The sequence below is a fragment of the Ascidiella aspersa genome, chromosome 7, assembly GCF_963924565.1.
Source record: "Ascidiella aspersa chromosome 7, kaAscAspe10.2, whole genome shotgun sequence".
NCBI lineage: Eukaryota > Metazoa > Chordata > Ascidiacea > Phlebobranchia > Ascidiidae > Ascidiella > Ascidiella aspersa.
In genome coordinates, this window is record NC_139453.1 from 22,446,255 (window position 1) to 22,461,078 (window position 14,824).

At 38.2% G+C, this 14,824-nt stretch overlaps 2 protein-coding genes across 2 annotated transcripts; both read left to right on the forward strand.

Moving 5' to 3' along the window:
• Nucleotides 1-590: 590 nt before the first annotated feature.
• LOC146138356 (uncharacterized) lies at nucleotides 591-7,200 on the forward strand. Its single transcript, XM_083394576.1, has 5 exons — nucleotides 591-868; nucleotides 2,805-2,885; nucleotides 3,394-3,551; nucleotides 4,636-4,846; nucleotides 7,099-7,200. Exons 1-5 carry the CDS (start codon nucleotides 614-616, stop codon nucleotides 7,198-7,200), a joined length of 807 nt encoding a protein of 268 aa, XP_083250702.1. The 5' UTR covers nucleotides 591-613.
• A 2,790-nt stretch (nucleotides 7,201-9,990) lies between these two features.
• On the forward strand, nucleotides 9,991-14,824 carry LOC146138357 (uncharacterized). Its single transcript, XM_083394134.1, has 4 exons — nucleotides 9,991-10,260; nucleotides 12,109-12,189; nucleotides 12,701-12,858; nucleotides 13,916-14,824. The coding sequence occupies exons 1-4, from the start codon at nucleotides 10,006-10,008 to the stop codon at nucleotides 14,217-14,219; spliced, it is 798 nt and encodes a 265-aa protein (XP_083250260.1). The 5' UTR covers nucleotides 9,991-10,005; the 3' UTR covers nucleotides 14,220-14,824.

Sequence of the window (14,824 nt, forward strand, 5' to 3'; positions counted from 1 at the left end):
GCCTAAACTCAAGAGAAGGTGTACTAGCACGTAACGGTCAATTTCAAGGACAGAATACAAAGTTGAAAAGCGGAACTATCGCTGTCGCAGAAAACCAAACAAATTTCCTTATCGCAAATATTTGATTTTCTTTATTTTGCTAAGCTGTCGTACCAGGCACGACACGATGTCATTTCACGAAGCTTCTAAATGTAAGCCAGTGGTTCCTAGTTAGTCAATAAGAAATATTCTTGTCTTATTTATGTCTAGTTTAATTGCCCTTGTTTTGATCTTGTATTTGAGTTTTGATGTGCATGGGGTTGGATCTAACATAATTTAGAGTTTATTACACAACCTATGAGAGTAAAAGAACCTGAAATCTCTGTATTTTCACCAACTCTATCATAAAACTCTATAGGTGCCAGGATATTTCAAGTAATAATGCCGGCGGGTTTTATACAGTAACGATGTTCGGTTTGACTGAAATGCCGGACGTTACGTTTCAATGTTTTCACGTCACCGACAAGTCGATTCAGTTTACGCTTTACGAGTTTACAGTTTTTTGTTCTGGTTTAGATCATTTAACAGCTTTAGGTCGGAACATTGAATTCCAGTTGCAGTCAGAAAGGCCGAAATGAAGGTGATTTGCGCCGGCCTGCCCAAGACAGGAACCAAATCGGTGGCGGCGGCTCTGAGAGTGCTCGGCTACAACGCCTATGACGCTCCGGAAACTTACAACTTCCACAACGACGCCTGGGCCGACATTTTCGCCGGCAAGCGGGAAGCCATGAAGGCCTTCGGCGAAATGTACAGCGACGTTGACGCTGTGGTGGACCTCCCAGCCTGCTGCATGTGGGACACCATTCTGGAGGCCTACCCGCAGTCCAAGGTTTGTTTGACACCCGCTATCAATTCTTGAAGTTCGTGTGTAAATGCTTTAGTTCTCTAAATAAAGACCCATATTTTTAACATAGTTTAGTTGCGAATTGCCAAGTAAAAACACGCAATAGGACCCTCAAAGCGGAATTTGCTACAATACTACATTATTAAGAGCAGCCACCTATAATAATGCCTAACGTGCAGTAATATCTACGACGGAAAAATACCTAAATCTGAAGTGGTAAAACCTAGCGGAAGGAGACCTAAATGGTCAAAATAGCATACAAAACAGTAGTGAAAGGTATGGGATGGGACAATTAACCGCACCCGTTTTGGCATTAGCCTTTCTGGCATCTGTCGTTCAGGCCGCTATTTAGGTACTGTACTGTGTCAGTTTTGGAGTTAGGGTTGCAGTTTTGGTTGAAATTCGGGATACAGTAAAACTATAGTAGGTATCAGTCCTGTTTCGATATCCTTTGAACTTTGTTTAATTTCGACGATAATGTTATTCTAGTTTTGGTTATATTGCTAGTGTCCGTTTTTATCCCAAGGTCTACTTCTGCTAAGCGTAACTTTTGACCGTTTTGTGGCGGGCGTATTCGATTCGCGTTCAATCAGCCCAATAGCTCAATGGTCGCTAATTACTGGAAAGCGTGCCAATCGCAGATAATAATAAGTTGATAATTATTGTCAGACCAAGAGATTCACTAATCTAAATGTGATTAAATATTGCATTGTAGTTGTCAAATATATTATGGTATCACGACAGTCTTCGTAGCCCATTGTTGTTGTGCACTATGGCTGGTTCACGTGGACACAATTTTAATCATGCACAACTTAAAATGCAATTAAGTCCGCAAGTATTGAAAATTTAAAATATTAAGCGAAAGAATTGTAATACTTTCTTGTCTATAGGCATTTTTAATTTGGTAGCCAGTGAAAAAGGTCAATGACGTACTTTTTCGGGATTTTGTCATGAATATAAAAACAAACCTAAATGTTCTCAGCTTGATCCCTGGCCTAATATGGTGTTATCATTTACTAAGGGCCTAGACTTATACACCGAATCACTGATCGACCGCCACAAGAAAAGCAATTTACCTAGGTATTAAACACCAAATGTCACTTTGACCGCAAAACCTAAAGGTTACATCAGTTATGGAGTCGTTTCTGTCAATGTACCAATGTTGAATGTAAGCTAATAAATTTTCTGCGAAATAACCTAGACCAAAATGTCAAACGTAGATCGTTTGAGCTGACGTTGACGTTGTTTGTTATTTTAGGCAATCGAAATTCAAAGAATTGCTATTGGTTCTTCGTGAAACGCTTGCTTGCTTAGCCTTTGTATATCTGTACCAGTAACCTGTAGCGAGGATTCTCAAATAACAGACCGTTGTCCCTATCAGGACCTTGGAAGTGTAAAAGGTGGAACTCAACAAAAAAGTACTAGGCCTATGCGGTACAATAGGTAACAGAAAACTAAAACAAGCAAAATCGTCTTAGGCCGACTATAGTACAGTAAATAGCTTTATGCTTTCGACAAGTATTTCATTCGCACCATTTAAAAATATTCACCGAACTGTCCTGTCTTGAAAAATTATGTAGAGTATACTCTCGTAAATGAGCCTTTTTTTAAAACTATGTGAATAGCTCTGACATGTAATAGAAAATTTTCAAAATAGTCTGCCGAAACCAATTTGAGTTAATCAAACTCAATAAAGATACCTGATATTTTATTTTATTCTCCGGTGGTTAGGACAAGAAGTATTCGGTCTTCCAAACCGATACCAAATGCCGTCTTTATTATATTTAAATTATTAAAATTCATTAAATTAAAACGCTTAAAGTTAGTTTTTAAGGCCACCTGAATATTTATGCGACTTTAGGCAAGCTTTTCCGAAAAATAATATATATATAACCAAACACCATGCATCTTTTTATTGCAGGTCATATTGACAGTCCGAAGTAGTGAAGAAAAATGGTTGAAGAGTCTTAAAAACCAAGCTGCGCAAATCCCAGAAATATTGGTAGGAAGCCTATACGTCTATTGCTAGTATTATTTTGGTATAATAAATAATCTGTCAATCGTTAGGCTATTTTAAATTAATTCACTCTATACTGGGAAATAATGTTAAGTCAGCACAGAGATCAACAATTAATTGAGTAACCATAAACGAGGTCAAATGTGTTGATTCTATATGCTAAAAAAGGGATTTTTTTTATTTCGTCAATATCTAAAATAGTCAAGGCCCACATGAGTGCATAACATTAGGCGACATACTGTAAAGAAAAACATAAAATTCCTTTAAAGCAAAATATTCCTACTGTATTTTGCTCCATATCTAAAACTTCTTAAACGGTTCCTAAAGCCAATATGATATCAAGTTGCCTTTAAAGACCAATATCAAAACGAAACAAAATACCTCATAGACGAGATTAAATCGGACCATGCTCCTTCAAAAATGTTGCTTCAAGAAAGTCACGAAGGCAAAGACCACAAAGGTATTTACGATGTTTTGCATACATTACTGACAGATTCCATTCATATCGTGCAACTTGAATTCGGTGCTATTTTACTGCTGGATTATGTCGTCGTCCATGTACAAGTTGTGGACCAACTTTAAAATCTCCGCCGAGTTGTCACTTGGCTTCTTCCCCAACCGTTTTACGCCGATCAATGAGCACATTTCAAGGTATGAGTTGCCCTTAAAATAGTTATGTTTTTTTACTGTTTTCGCAGAACTGTCGACTGTTTATTTACCAAAATAACATTACTTGGTTAATTATTACTAAAGTTGGGTACACTATGCACGGATCTGTAATGTAGCTTGATAATGAATTACAAAGCCAAAAAGGTCGAGTCATTTGAAGATGATACAAGCTCGTATCGAAACGTCTTAATTAAGATGATGTCGATCTAGTCGATTTTTTGGCTTTGCAATTCATTATATCATATTACTAAATTGAATATAGAAACAGGTTGTTTAAAAGTCGTGGATTTTAAATACGCAATCTTTTATTAAAGATGTGACAACTTAAGGTTTTAAATGATTAGAGCTTTGCCTCCCGGCAAAAATATAACATTTTTTCGGCTCACCACGGATAAAAGGTGAGCACGGAATATTTTCTACACAGAAATGAAACTAACCTGTACCTATATTCATTGCAAATAAATAATATTTTCGGTAGAACATGTGTCGCATTTCCATATTTTCATCAAAGAGAAATATTAAAAAAAAACTCGACCGTGGAAAGTGGTAATAGCGTTTTTTATTTTCATCGAAAACATTGGAACATTGTTCTAAATAATACTGAAGACCATACTCTTTTATTTCTCCGAGGCTGTGTAATTGCACAGGAGGGGGGGGGGAGGCAAATATTTGCGCAAAAAGGCTGTCTAAGAACAATAAAATTCCGTGTGGGCCGGATAAAGAATAGGATGAGATGCATAATACGAACTTGTTTCTTAAAATAAGCTGTAAAAGCATTGGTTCAATAAGCTACAGTGAGAGTTAAGGTGAGGGTACCTTACGAGTCTAAATCCATATAAAAATGTAATGGGTTATTTTACTTATGGTTAACAAAAACGTTATCTTCTTGTATTTTATGTTTAGCCCATTAATCGTTATTTTTAGTTTCGTCAGCTCCGTAAAACCCGAGCGTTTCATGCGCTGAATTTGACAAAGGCAACTTATGTGCGTGTATTACAGCTGTGTCTGTGTATCAAATGTTGCGTGCCAATAGATCCAATTAGAGGTCAGATATTTGCCTTTCAAGGTCAGCGTACCGGCGTCACACTGCTTACGTTGAATCGGTGTGCAAACAGCGCGGTGTCAAGCTGCTGATTTTTAACCTGGAAGAAGGCTGGAGACCTTTGTGCGACTTTCTCGACCAACCAATACCCGAAACCGAGTTCCCGCATCTCAACAAGAATGCGGGAGTTTCGCGCGGCGAACTGAGTGACCAGATCAAGGTTTACGCGGACAGGGTGAAAGGCGAAGTGTCGGCACGAATTCGACTGGCGGTTTTATCGTTTTCGACATTGCTGGTCGTATTTTTGTGCGTGTCTTGGACTTGGTAATTTCATAGCGCTGCAAAATGACTAATTACCTGTTTTAATTGCCAGACTACAAAATAACGTAATCCTCAGTCTTAAAGTGGAAAACAACAATTTATTGTACTTCTATTGAGAAGGTGTATGTTATATGAGTGAAACTTTGACGTTGTACGTATAGGCATGATTGATTGTCATGTGGCGACCTACGTGATTATCGTGTAAAACCTTACTGTAAGCCAGGGGTTCTCAACCTGTGGTACGCGAAGGGTTTTCAGGTAGTACGCGAGTATAGCTTCTCTTTTTTCACAAAAACACAACACAACTTTGTATTTTGTTTATCTGGTTTAGTTTGCAAAAAAATCTCCCGAAGCTTATTCATTGTTACGTAACTATCCCGGTTGTTTCGTAACTTTACGATCTTCAAAACACACGCCAAGTCAATTGTCCAAGAAGCACAGTTGCTTTGAAAAGCGGTACAACGCTGTGGGACAGTGGCCGTTAGTTATGTCAAACGATTGCTCTTGATATATATCAACTACTACAAAATGCTAGTTGTACGATAAAAATATGCTTGGATCAAATTAGTTGTTCTGCAAGAAGTGGTACGCGTGGCAGTACAGATCGTGAAAAGGTTGGGAATCCCTGCTGTAAGCTGTCGCGTTTTGCCACGAAACAAGACTTGTATGTGTCAACAATTACAGCCAGTAAACAAGGAGCAACTTTTACGCCTTGTAAACCGTCTTTGCTGTATTGAAATTTACTTGTTGATAATTACATTTAAAAAAAATAAAAAGTCGTTTATGCTTCGATTGGTTTTCTAGAAAGTTGTAGCACTTGTAAATGTTACATGCTTACTATTAATAAGTTATTTAAAAACGTCGAATATTGTGTCAGTCATCTGTCAGATGGGTGAACATAAGAAATCTAGAGGGGAACACACAATAAGATTTAAAAGCCAAAATACCTAGAACAGAAAAATCTATAAAACCATAGTATTAAGACCAACGACATAATACAGCCAATTACTGAGTTATATCCCTTATATCCCCTACAGCATAAGTACAAAAACGTCTGAATAAACCTAAATCTGTCGGAATAAGGTCTAAATTCATCGGAAAAGGGCCTAAATTCATCGAAATAAAGCCTAAATTCATCGGAATTAGTCCTAAATTCATCGGAATAAAGACTAAGTTTATCGGAATAAGGCCTAAATTCATTGAAATAAGTCCTAAATCCATCGGAATAAGGCCTAAATTCATCGGAATAAGTCCTAAATTCATCAGAATAAGGCCTAAATTCTTCGTAAGAAGACCTAAATGGCCATAATAACGCCAGAATCTGTGGGTAGAGGGTATGGGACGATCGGGGGCCATTGGTCTGGCATCGGCCGTTTTGGTTCCAAGGTTTGGACGCCATAGTCTGGCCGGCGCCGTCAGGGCGCCGCGGTTTTGGCAACGGATTTTCGGTCCTGTTTGGGGTTATTGGTGGGTGGGGTTTGAAAATGGGTTAGTGTTGAAATTATTAGGGGAGTTAGTGATGTACTTAGGGGTGGGGTTAGGGGTTAGTTAAATTGTTATTTAGGCCTGATTCTGACCTTTTAGGTCTTATTCTGACGGATTTATAACTTATTCCGATTTAGACGTTAGTAATACCATTAGGTATTTGTCCTATTTTGGCCTTATTCCGAATTGTGTTTTGTTCTGACGTTGAGGTTGTTCTTATCTCGGTCTTATGGCTGGAGTCCATCTAGAGCCTAATTTTCGATACACATATGTTGTTTACCACAAATAGCGACACCATCAGGCCTACATAACTATATATTCTTTATCTTGTTACTTGCATAAAACGCAACACTTCCCTCAAATCAATTATTTAAAAATATTGTGAACACAAAATCGCGAGCATAACCGTCACTCTATTTTTGCAGCCTGAAGTAGATAAATAATAAAACTTTATCTTCTATTTAAACATAAGCTAGCTTAGCGGATTTTAAGCTTTCTATAAGTTTTGGCCACCTTCCATAACCTCTTAACACTTTGCGGCCCCTTGCTCACGTTTGGCAAATGGGTAATGACAGTTTTAAACCGGTCCGCAGTGCAAAAAAGGTTGCCGACCCCTGTTATAAAACACTCTCACAAGGTTAAAACCAAAGAATAGATAAAAACACGTATTTTTCGTTACAGGCTCTTGTAGCGACTTCTACTGGCCTGCAGCCCATGCTAGCCGGTTGCCTGGACAATCGCAAAAACTGGGTGAAACTGGCCGAATCCGGAACCAGTCTGTAACATCTATTAACTTTAAATAACATCAAATCGAAAGCGCCCATTAGTCTTCAAAATTTTTTGTGCAACGTTCCTCTTCTTGATGCATTTCCGCGTGTTTCGTATCGTTCGCCTTTCACCGTTATATCTTGTTCGCTTTTTTTACCCCACCTGTTTTCAGCGGTATTCCACCGAGGAACGGGTGGTGGAAAGGTCATCGGTCAAAAGCGTAATAGAAATTGCCGCCCGTAATTGCATAGACGGTGTGTCGTGTGTTACAGTTTGTTGCGAAAAAAGAAAGAAGGGGTTCGAGGCCTCTGGCATCTACCAGAGGTTGGCATCAAAGTAACAATAGGAGCAACTAGAAAGGGAAGCATAGACGGATCAAAGCCATTTGCTCAAAAAAATGCAAAATGATAATAGAAAATACCAGTTTATCTAGTAGATATACGGTACAAATTAATTAGAAAAAAATGGTCTTAAGTTAAGTGTGGATTTGGAAGAAAAGTTGTGTGAGGTTATTGTAATGTTAACAATCCTACTAATCCGCAAAATGTAGAGTTCTAATTTGCAATTATCAAGCATAAAATTTACATGATTTTTGAAATGAATAGATCATTAGAATAAACAGCCTGCGGAAAAGTGACAAATTTATTTTTAAGATCTTTGGTATCCCCGGAACTGCTTACATATCTATAGCGTTCTTTTCAATCGTCCAGCTTTAGTTATTTCAAAAATTTCACCTTCCTTTAAATTTCCTTTATTTTGGTAAATATGATATTGGAAAGAGTAATTTCAGTAGTGTATATATTCTTACACGAGTAATGCCATGCTTCTTTGGTTTAGAACATGGTTTGGCAACCTACGGCCCGCCACATATTTGACAAGAGGTCATTCTTCATAATTTTTGGTTGTTACAACTACCTAAAAGCAAGCTCCTGCATCGAGTGTAACAAGTAGTTAGAGCCTTTTCAATCACAAATACCCTAATTTTATCTCTGAAAATCAGTCGTTGTGGTTGTTATAATAAGATGCGTAAAGTCTACACAGTTAACATGTAATTATACTTGCAGACTGCGAATCCTCATTTTCCAGCATCAAACGTTTGTAGTTTTGCTTCATGTTTTAAATTGGGGTTTAACGCATTGGTGTCCGAAACAGCGTTTTGATAAAGAAATTACTGCTGTAACGTCGTACCGGTAAATATATTCACTTGTTTCTGGGCCATGTCCCAACAAAATAATTTTTTGCCTATGTAAAATGTCGTTCTTGGGCTGAATATACAGTTCCTTTAGTTTAAACCGACAAAAACGTAGTAAACAAGGACAGAAGATAAATTTTGCAAAGGTTGGCCGAAAATATAGTCTGCGGGGCATGGCTTGATGCTCTCTGGATCCGATCCTGGGCTAGAAAACACCATTGCAAATACAAACAAGAAGCTTATATTGTTTACTGAAGTTGAACAGCGACTTCCAACGTAACCTATTTGCTTTGTGGTAGCTTACGTAACCACAACGTGAAAACCCATACGCTGATGAAATGTGCATAATTATGATTAAATTTTCAACAACGACAGAAAAGTGTTTACTTTGGAGTCGCCGATAGATTACGCTACCTAGTTGCTGTAAGAACTGTATTGACATAACTTACGGGTCATGTTTCAAAGGTCACTTCTCCCCAGGTAGCCAATGCTGTGCTGTCGTTGCCCATTGAAACGCAAATGTAAAATGAACTTTCAGAGCATACTGCTTTTGGCGAATAGCTTTAAAATTAGAGCGATTTTAGTTGGAATTTGCCCTACAGTTAAGTTTACCCTGTAATATAAACACGACAAGACGTTTAATTCCGAAACAACAGCAGCGTGAAGTTGTGCGTATGCAAAGGTAAACGTGGTTGAACTGGAAACGGCTCGCCTTACACAGCCACGCAAAGATTGTTTCGCAGTCAAACCTAATTTCGGTGTCTATTTAAGTAGCGTTTAAATGTAAGAGATGGGATAACACAATTTACCCCATGTAAGCTATATTCTTAGCACCATGTATTGCCCATAGGTATATTCGCAGTGTAGCAGTCTGATGGTTTATGAAAATACAGAAATGCTCCAGATTTCGCCCCATCGTGTTGCCTCGCTTTATCAGCACCACAGAGCCGTAACGATGTTAGTAACTAGTTGGTAGCAATAGGTCACAGGCTGTTGCTGGCCTAGCCTTAACTCGAGAGAAGGTGTACTGTACTAGCACGTAACGGTAAATTTCAAGGGCAGAATTCAAAGTTGAAAATTGGCGCTATCGCTGTCGTAGAAAACCAAACAAATTTCCTTATCGCAAATATTTGATTTTCTTTATTTTGCTAAGCTGTCGTAACGGGCACGACACGATGTCATTTCACGAAGCTTCTAAATGTAAGCCAGTGGTTCCTAGTTAGTCAATAAGAAATATTCTTGTCTTATTTATGTCTAGTTTAATTGCCCTTGTTTTGATCTTGTATTTGAGTTTTGATGTGCATGGGGTTGGATCTAACATAATTTAGAGTTTATTACACAACCTATGACAATAAAGGAAGCCGAAAGCTCTATATATTCCCCAACTCTATCATAAAACTCTATAGGTGCCAGGATATTTCAAGTAACAATGCCGGCGGGTTTTAATACAGTAACGATGTTCGGTTTGACTAAAACGCCGGATGTTACGTTTCAATGTTTTCACGTCACAGACAAGTCGATTCGGTTTGCGCTTTACGAGTTTACAGTTTTTTGTTCTGGTTTGCTTGAGATCAATTAACAGCTATAGGTCGGAACATTGAATTCCAGTTGAAGTCAGAAAGGCCGAAATGAAGGTGATTTGCGCCGGCCTGCCCAAGACAGGAACCAAATCGGTGGCGGCGGCTCTGAGAGTGCTCGGCTACAACGCCTATGACGCTCCGGAAACTTACAACTTCCACAACGACGCCTGGGCCGACATTTTCGCCGGCAAGCGGGAAGCAATGAAAGCCTTCGGCGAAATGTACAGCGACGTTGACGCTGTGGTGGATCTCCCAGCCTGTTGCATGTGGGACACCATTCTGGAGGCCTACCCGCAGTCCAAGGTTTGTTTGACACCCGCTATCAATTCTTGAAGTTCGTGTGTAAATGCTTTAGTTTTCTCTAAATAAAGACCCGTATTTTTAACGGGGTACAATACTACATTATTAAGAGCAGCCACCTATAATAATGCCTAATGTGCAGTAATATCTACGACGGAAAAATACCTAAACCTAAGGTGGTAAAACCAAGCGGAAGGAGACCTAAATGGTCTAAATAGCATACAAAACAGTAGTGAAAGGTATGGGATGGGACAATTAACCGCACCCGTTTTGGCATTAGCCTTTCTGGCATCTGTCGTTCAGGCCGCTGTTTAGGTACTGTACTGTGTCAGTTTTGGAGTTAGGGTTGCAGTTTTGGTTGAAATTCGTGATACAGTAAAACTATAGTAGCTATCAGTCCTGTTTTGATATCCTTTGAACTTTGTTTAATTCCGACGATAATGCTATTCTAGTTTTGGTTATATTGCTAGTGTCCGTTTTTATCACAAGGTCTACTTCTACTAAGCGCACATTTTGACCGTTTTGTGACGGGCGTATTCGTGTTCAATCAGCCCAATAGCTCAAGGGTCGCCAATTACTAGAAAAGCGTGCCAATCGCAGATAATAATGAGTGGCTCAGTATAGTTAGACCAAGTGATTTACTAATCCATATTATAATCATACTAAATGTGATTTACTTCGTAGCTCATTGTTGTTGTGCACTATGGCTGGTTCACGCGGAGACAATTTTAATCATGCACAGCTTAAAATGCAATTTAAGTCCGCAAGTATTGAAAATTTAAAATATTAAGCGAAAGAATTGTAATACTTTCTTGTCTATAGGCATTTTCAATTTGGCAGCCAGTGAAAAAGTTCAATGACGTACTTTTTCGGGATTTTGTCATGAATATAAACCAACCTAAATGTTCTCAGCTTGATCCCTGGCCTAATATGGTGTTATCATTTACTAAGGGCCTTGACTTATACACCGAATCACTGATCGACCGCCACAAGAAAAGCAATTTACCTAGGTATTAAACACCAAATGTCACTTTGACCGCAAAACCTAAAGGTTACATCAGTTATCGAGTCGTTTCTGTCAATGTACCAATGTTGAATGTAAGCTAATAAATTTTCTGCGAAATAACCTGGACCAAAATGTCAAACGTAGATCGTTTGAGCTGACGTTGACGTTGTTTGTTATTTTAGGCAATCGAAATTCAAAGAATTGTTATTGGTTCTTCGTAAAACGCTTGCTTGCTTAGCCTTTGTATGTCTGTAGAAGTAACCTGTAGCGAGGATGCTCAAATAACAGACCCTTGTCCCTATCAGGACCTTCGAAGTGTAAAAGGTGGACCTCAACAAAATAGTACTAGGCCTATGCGGTACAATAGGTAACAGAAAACTAAAACAAGCAAAATCGTCTTAGGCCGACTATAGTACAGTAAATAGCTTTATGCTTTCGACAAGTACTGCATTCGCACCATTTAAAAATATTCACCGAACTGTCCTGTCCTGAAAAATTATGTGGAGTATACTCTCGTAAATTAGCCTTTTTTTAAAACTATGTGAATAGCTCTGACATGTAATAGAAAATTTTCAAAATAGTCTGCCGAAACCAATTTGAGTTAATCAAACTCAATAAAGATACCTGATATTTTATTTTATTCTCCGGTGGTTAGGACAAGAAGTATTCGGTCTTCCAAACCGATACCAAATGCCGTCTTTATTATATTTAAATTATTAAAATTCGTTAAATTAAAACGCTTAAAGTTAGTTTTTAAGGCCACTGGAATATTTATGCGACTTCAGGCAAGCTTTTCCGAAAAATAATATATATATAACCAAACACCATGCATCTTTTTATTGCAGGTCATATTGACAGTCCGAAGTAGTGAAGAAAAATGGTTGAAGAGTCTTAAAAACCAAGCTGCGCAAATCCCACAAATATTGGTAGGAAGCCTATACGTCTATTGCTAGTACTATTTTGGTATAATAAATAATCTGTCAATCGTTAGGCTATTCAAAATTAATTCACTCTATACTGGGAAATAATGTTAAGTCAGCACAGAGATCAACAATTAATTGAGTAACCTTAATTAATTGAGTAACCTTGATTCTATATGCTAAAAAAGGGAATTTTTTTGATTTCGTCAATATCTTAAATAGTCAAGGCCCACATGAGTGCATAACATTAGGCGACATACTGTAAAGAAAAACATAAAATTCCTTTAAAGCAAAATATTCCTACTGTATTTTGCTCCATATCTAAAACTTCTTAAACGGTTCCTAAAGCCAATATGATATGAAGTTGCCTTTAAATACCAATATCAAAACGAAACAAAATACCTCATAGACGAGATTAAATCGGTCGATGCTCCTTCAAAAATGTTGCTTCAAGAAAGTCACGAAGCAGGCAAAGACCACAAAGGTATTTACGATGTTTTGCATACATTACTAACAGATTCCATTCATATCGTGCAACTTGAATTTGGTGCTATTTTACTGCTGGATTATGTCGTCGTCCATGTACAAGTTGTGGACCAACTTTAAAATCTCCGCCGAGTTGTCACTTGGCTTCTTCCCCAACCGTTTTACGCCGATCAATGAGCACATTTCAAGGTATGAGTTGCCCTTAAAATAGTTATGTTTTTTTACTGTTTTCGCAGAACTGTCGACTGTTTATTTACCAAAATAACATTACTTGGTAAATTATTACTAAAGTTGGGTACACTATGCACGGATCTGTAATCTAGCTTGATAATGAATTACAAAGCCAAAAAGGTCGAGTCATTTGAAGATGATACAAGCTCGTATCGAAACGTCTTAATTAAGATGATGTCGATCTAGTCGATTTTTTGGCTTTGCAATTCATTATATCATATTACTAAATTGAATGTAGAAACAGGTTGTTTAAAAGTCGTGGATTTTAAATACGCAATCTTTTATTAAAGATGTGACAACTTAAGGTTTTAAATGATTAGAGCTTTGCCCCCCGGCAAAAATATAACATTTTTTCGGCTCACCACGGATAAAAGGTGAGCACGGAATATTTTCTACACAGAAATGAAACTAACCTGTACCTATATTCATTGCAAATAAATAATATTTTTGGTAGAGCATGTGTCACATTTCCATATTTTCATCAAAGAGAAATATTAAAAAAAACTCGACCGTGGAAAGTGGTAATAGCGTTTTTTATTTTCATCGAAAACATTGGAACATTGTTCTATATAATACTGAAGACCATACTCTTTTATTTCTCCGAAGCTGTGCAATTGCACAGGAGGGGTGGGAGGCAAATATTTGCGCAAAAAAGCTGTCTAAGAACAATAAAATTCCGTGTGGGCCGAATAAAGAATAGGATCAGATGCATAATACGAACTTGTTTCTTAAAATAAGCTGTAAAAGCATTGGTTCAATAAGCTATAGTGAGAGTTAAGGTGAGGTTATCTTACGAGTCTAAATCCATATAAAAATTAATGGGTTATTTGCTTACGTGTATTTTATGTTTAGCCCATTAATCGTTATTTTTAGTTTCGTCAGCTCCGTTAAACCCGAGTGTTTCATGCGCTGAATTTGACAAAGGCAACTTATGTGCGTGTATTACAGCTGTGACTGTGTATCAAATGTTGCGTGCCAATAGATCCAATTAGAAGTCAGATATTTGCCTTTCAAGGTCAGCGTACCGGCGTCATACTGCTTACGTTGAATCGGTGTGCAAACAGCGCGGTGTCAAGCTGCTGATTTTTAACCTGGAAGAAGGCTGGAGACCTTTGTGCGACTTTCTCGACCAACCAATACCCGAAACCGAGTTCCCGCATCTCAACAAGAATGCGGGAGTTTCGCGCGGCGAACTGGGTGACCAGATCAAGGTTTACGCGGACAGGGTGAAAGGCGAAGTGTCGGCACGAATTCGACTGGCGGTTTTATCGTTTTCGACATTGCTGGTCGTATTTTTGTGCGTGTCTTGGACTTGGTAATTTCATAGCGCTGCAAAATGACTAATTACCTGTTTTAATTGCCAGACTACACAATAACGTAATCCTCAGTCTTAAAGTGGAAAACAACAATTTATTGTACTTCTATTGAGAAGGTGTATGTTATATGAGTGAAACTTTGACGTTGTACGTATAGGCATGATTGATTGTCATGTGGCGACCTACGTGATTATCGTGTAAAACCTTACTGTAAGCCAGGGGTTCCCAACCTGTGGTACGCGTACCACCAGTGGTACGCGAAGGGTTTTCAGGTAGTACGCGAGTAGCTTCTCTTTTTTCACAAAAACATTGTATTTTGTTTATCTGGTTTAGTTTGCAAAAAAATCTCCCGAAGCTTATTCATTGTTACGTAACTATCCCGGTTGTTTCGTAACTTTACGATCTTCAAAACACACGCCAAGTCAATTGTCCAAGAAGCACAGTTGCTTTGAAAAGCGGTACAACGCTGTGGGACAGTGGCCGTTAGTTATGTCAAACGATTGCTCTTGATATACATCAACTACTACAAAATGCTAGTTGTACGATAAAAATATGCTTGGATCAAATTAGTTGTTCTGCAAGAAGTGGTACGCGTGGCAGTACAGATC

What these genes read in the sequence shown, in the direction of transcription:
- LOC146138356 (XM_083394576.1), top strand. Translation starts at nt 614, where the DNA reads ATGAAGGTGATTTGCGCCGGCCTGCCCAAGACAGGAACCAAATCGGTG. An exon ending in CGCAAATCCCAGAAATATTG is followed by an intron (nt 2,886 to 3,393) that starts GTAGGAAGCCTA and finishes CATTACTGACAG; the next exon opens with ATTCCATTCATATCGTGCAA. An exon ending in TCAAGGTTTACGCGGACAGG is followed by an intron (nt 4,847 to 7,098) that starts GTGAAAGGCGAA and finishes TTTTCGTTACAG; the next exon opens with GCTCTTGTAGCGACTTCTAC.
- LOC146138357 (XM_083394134.1), top strand. Translation starts at nt 10,006, where the DNA reads ATGAAGGTGATTTGCGCCGGCCTGCCCAAGACAGGAACCAAATCGGTG. An exon ending in AGGCCTACCCGCAGTCCAAG is followed by an intron (nt 10,261 to 12,108) that starts GTTTGTTTGACA and finishes TTTTTATTGCAG; the next exon opens with GTCATATTGACAGTCCGAAG. An exon ending in CGCAAATCCCACAAATATTG is followed by an intron (nt 12,190 to 12,700) that starts GTAGGAAGCCTA and finishes CATTACTAACAG; the next exon opens with ATTCCATTCATATCGTGCAA.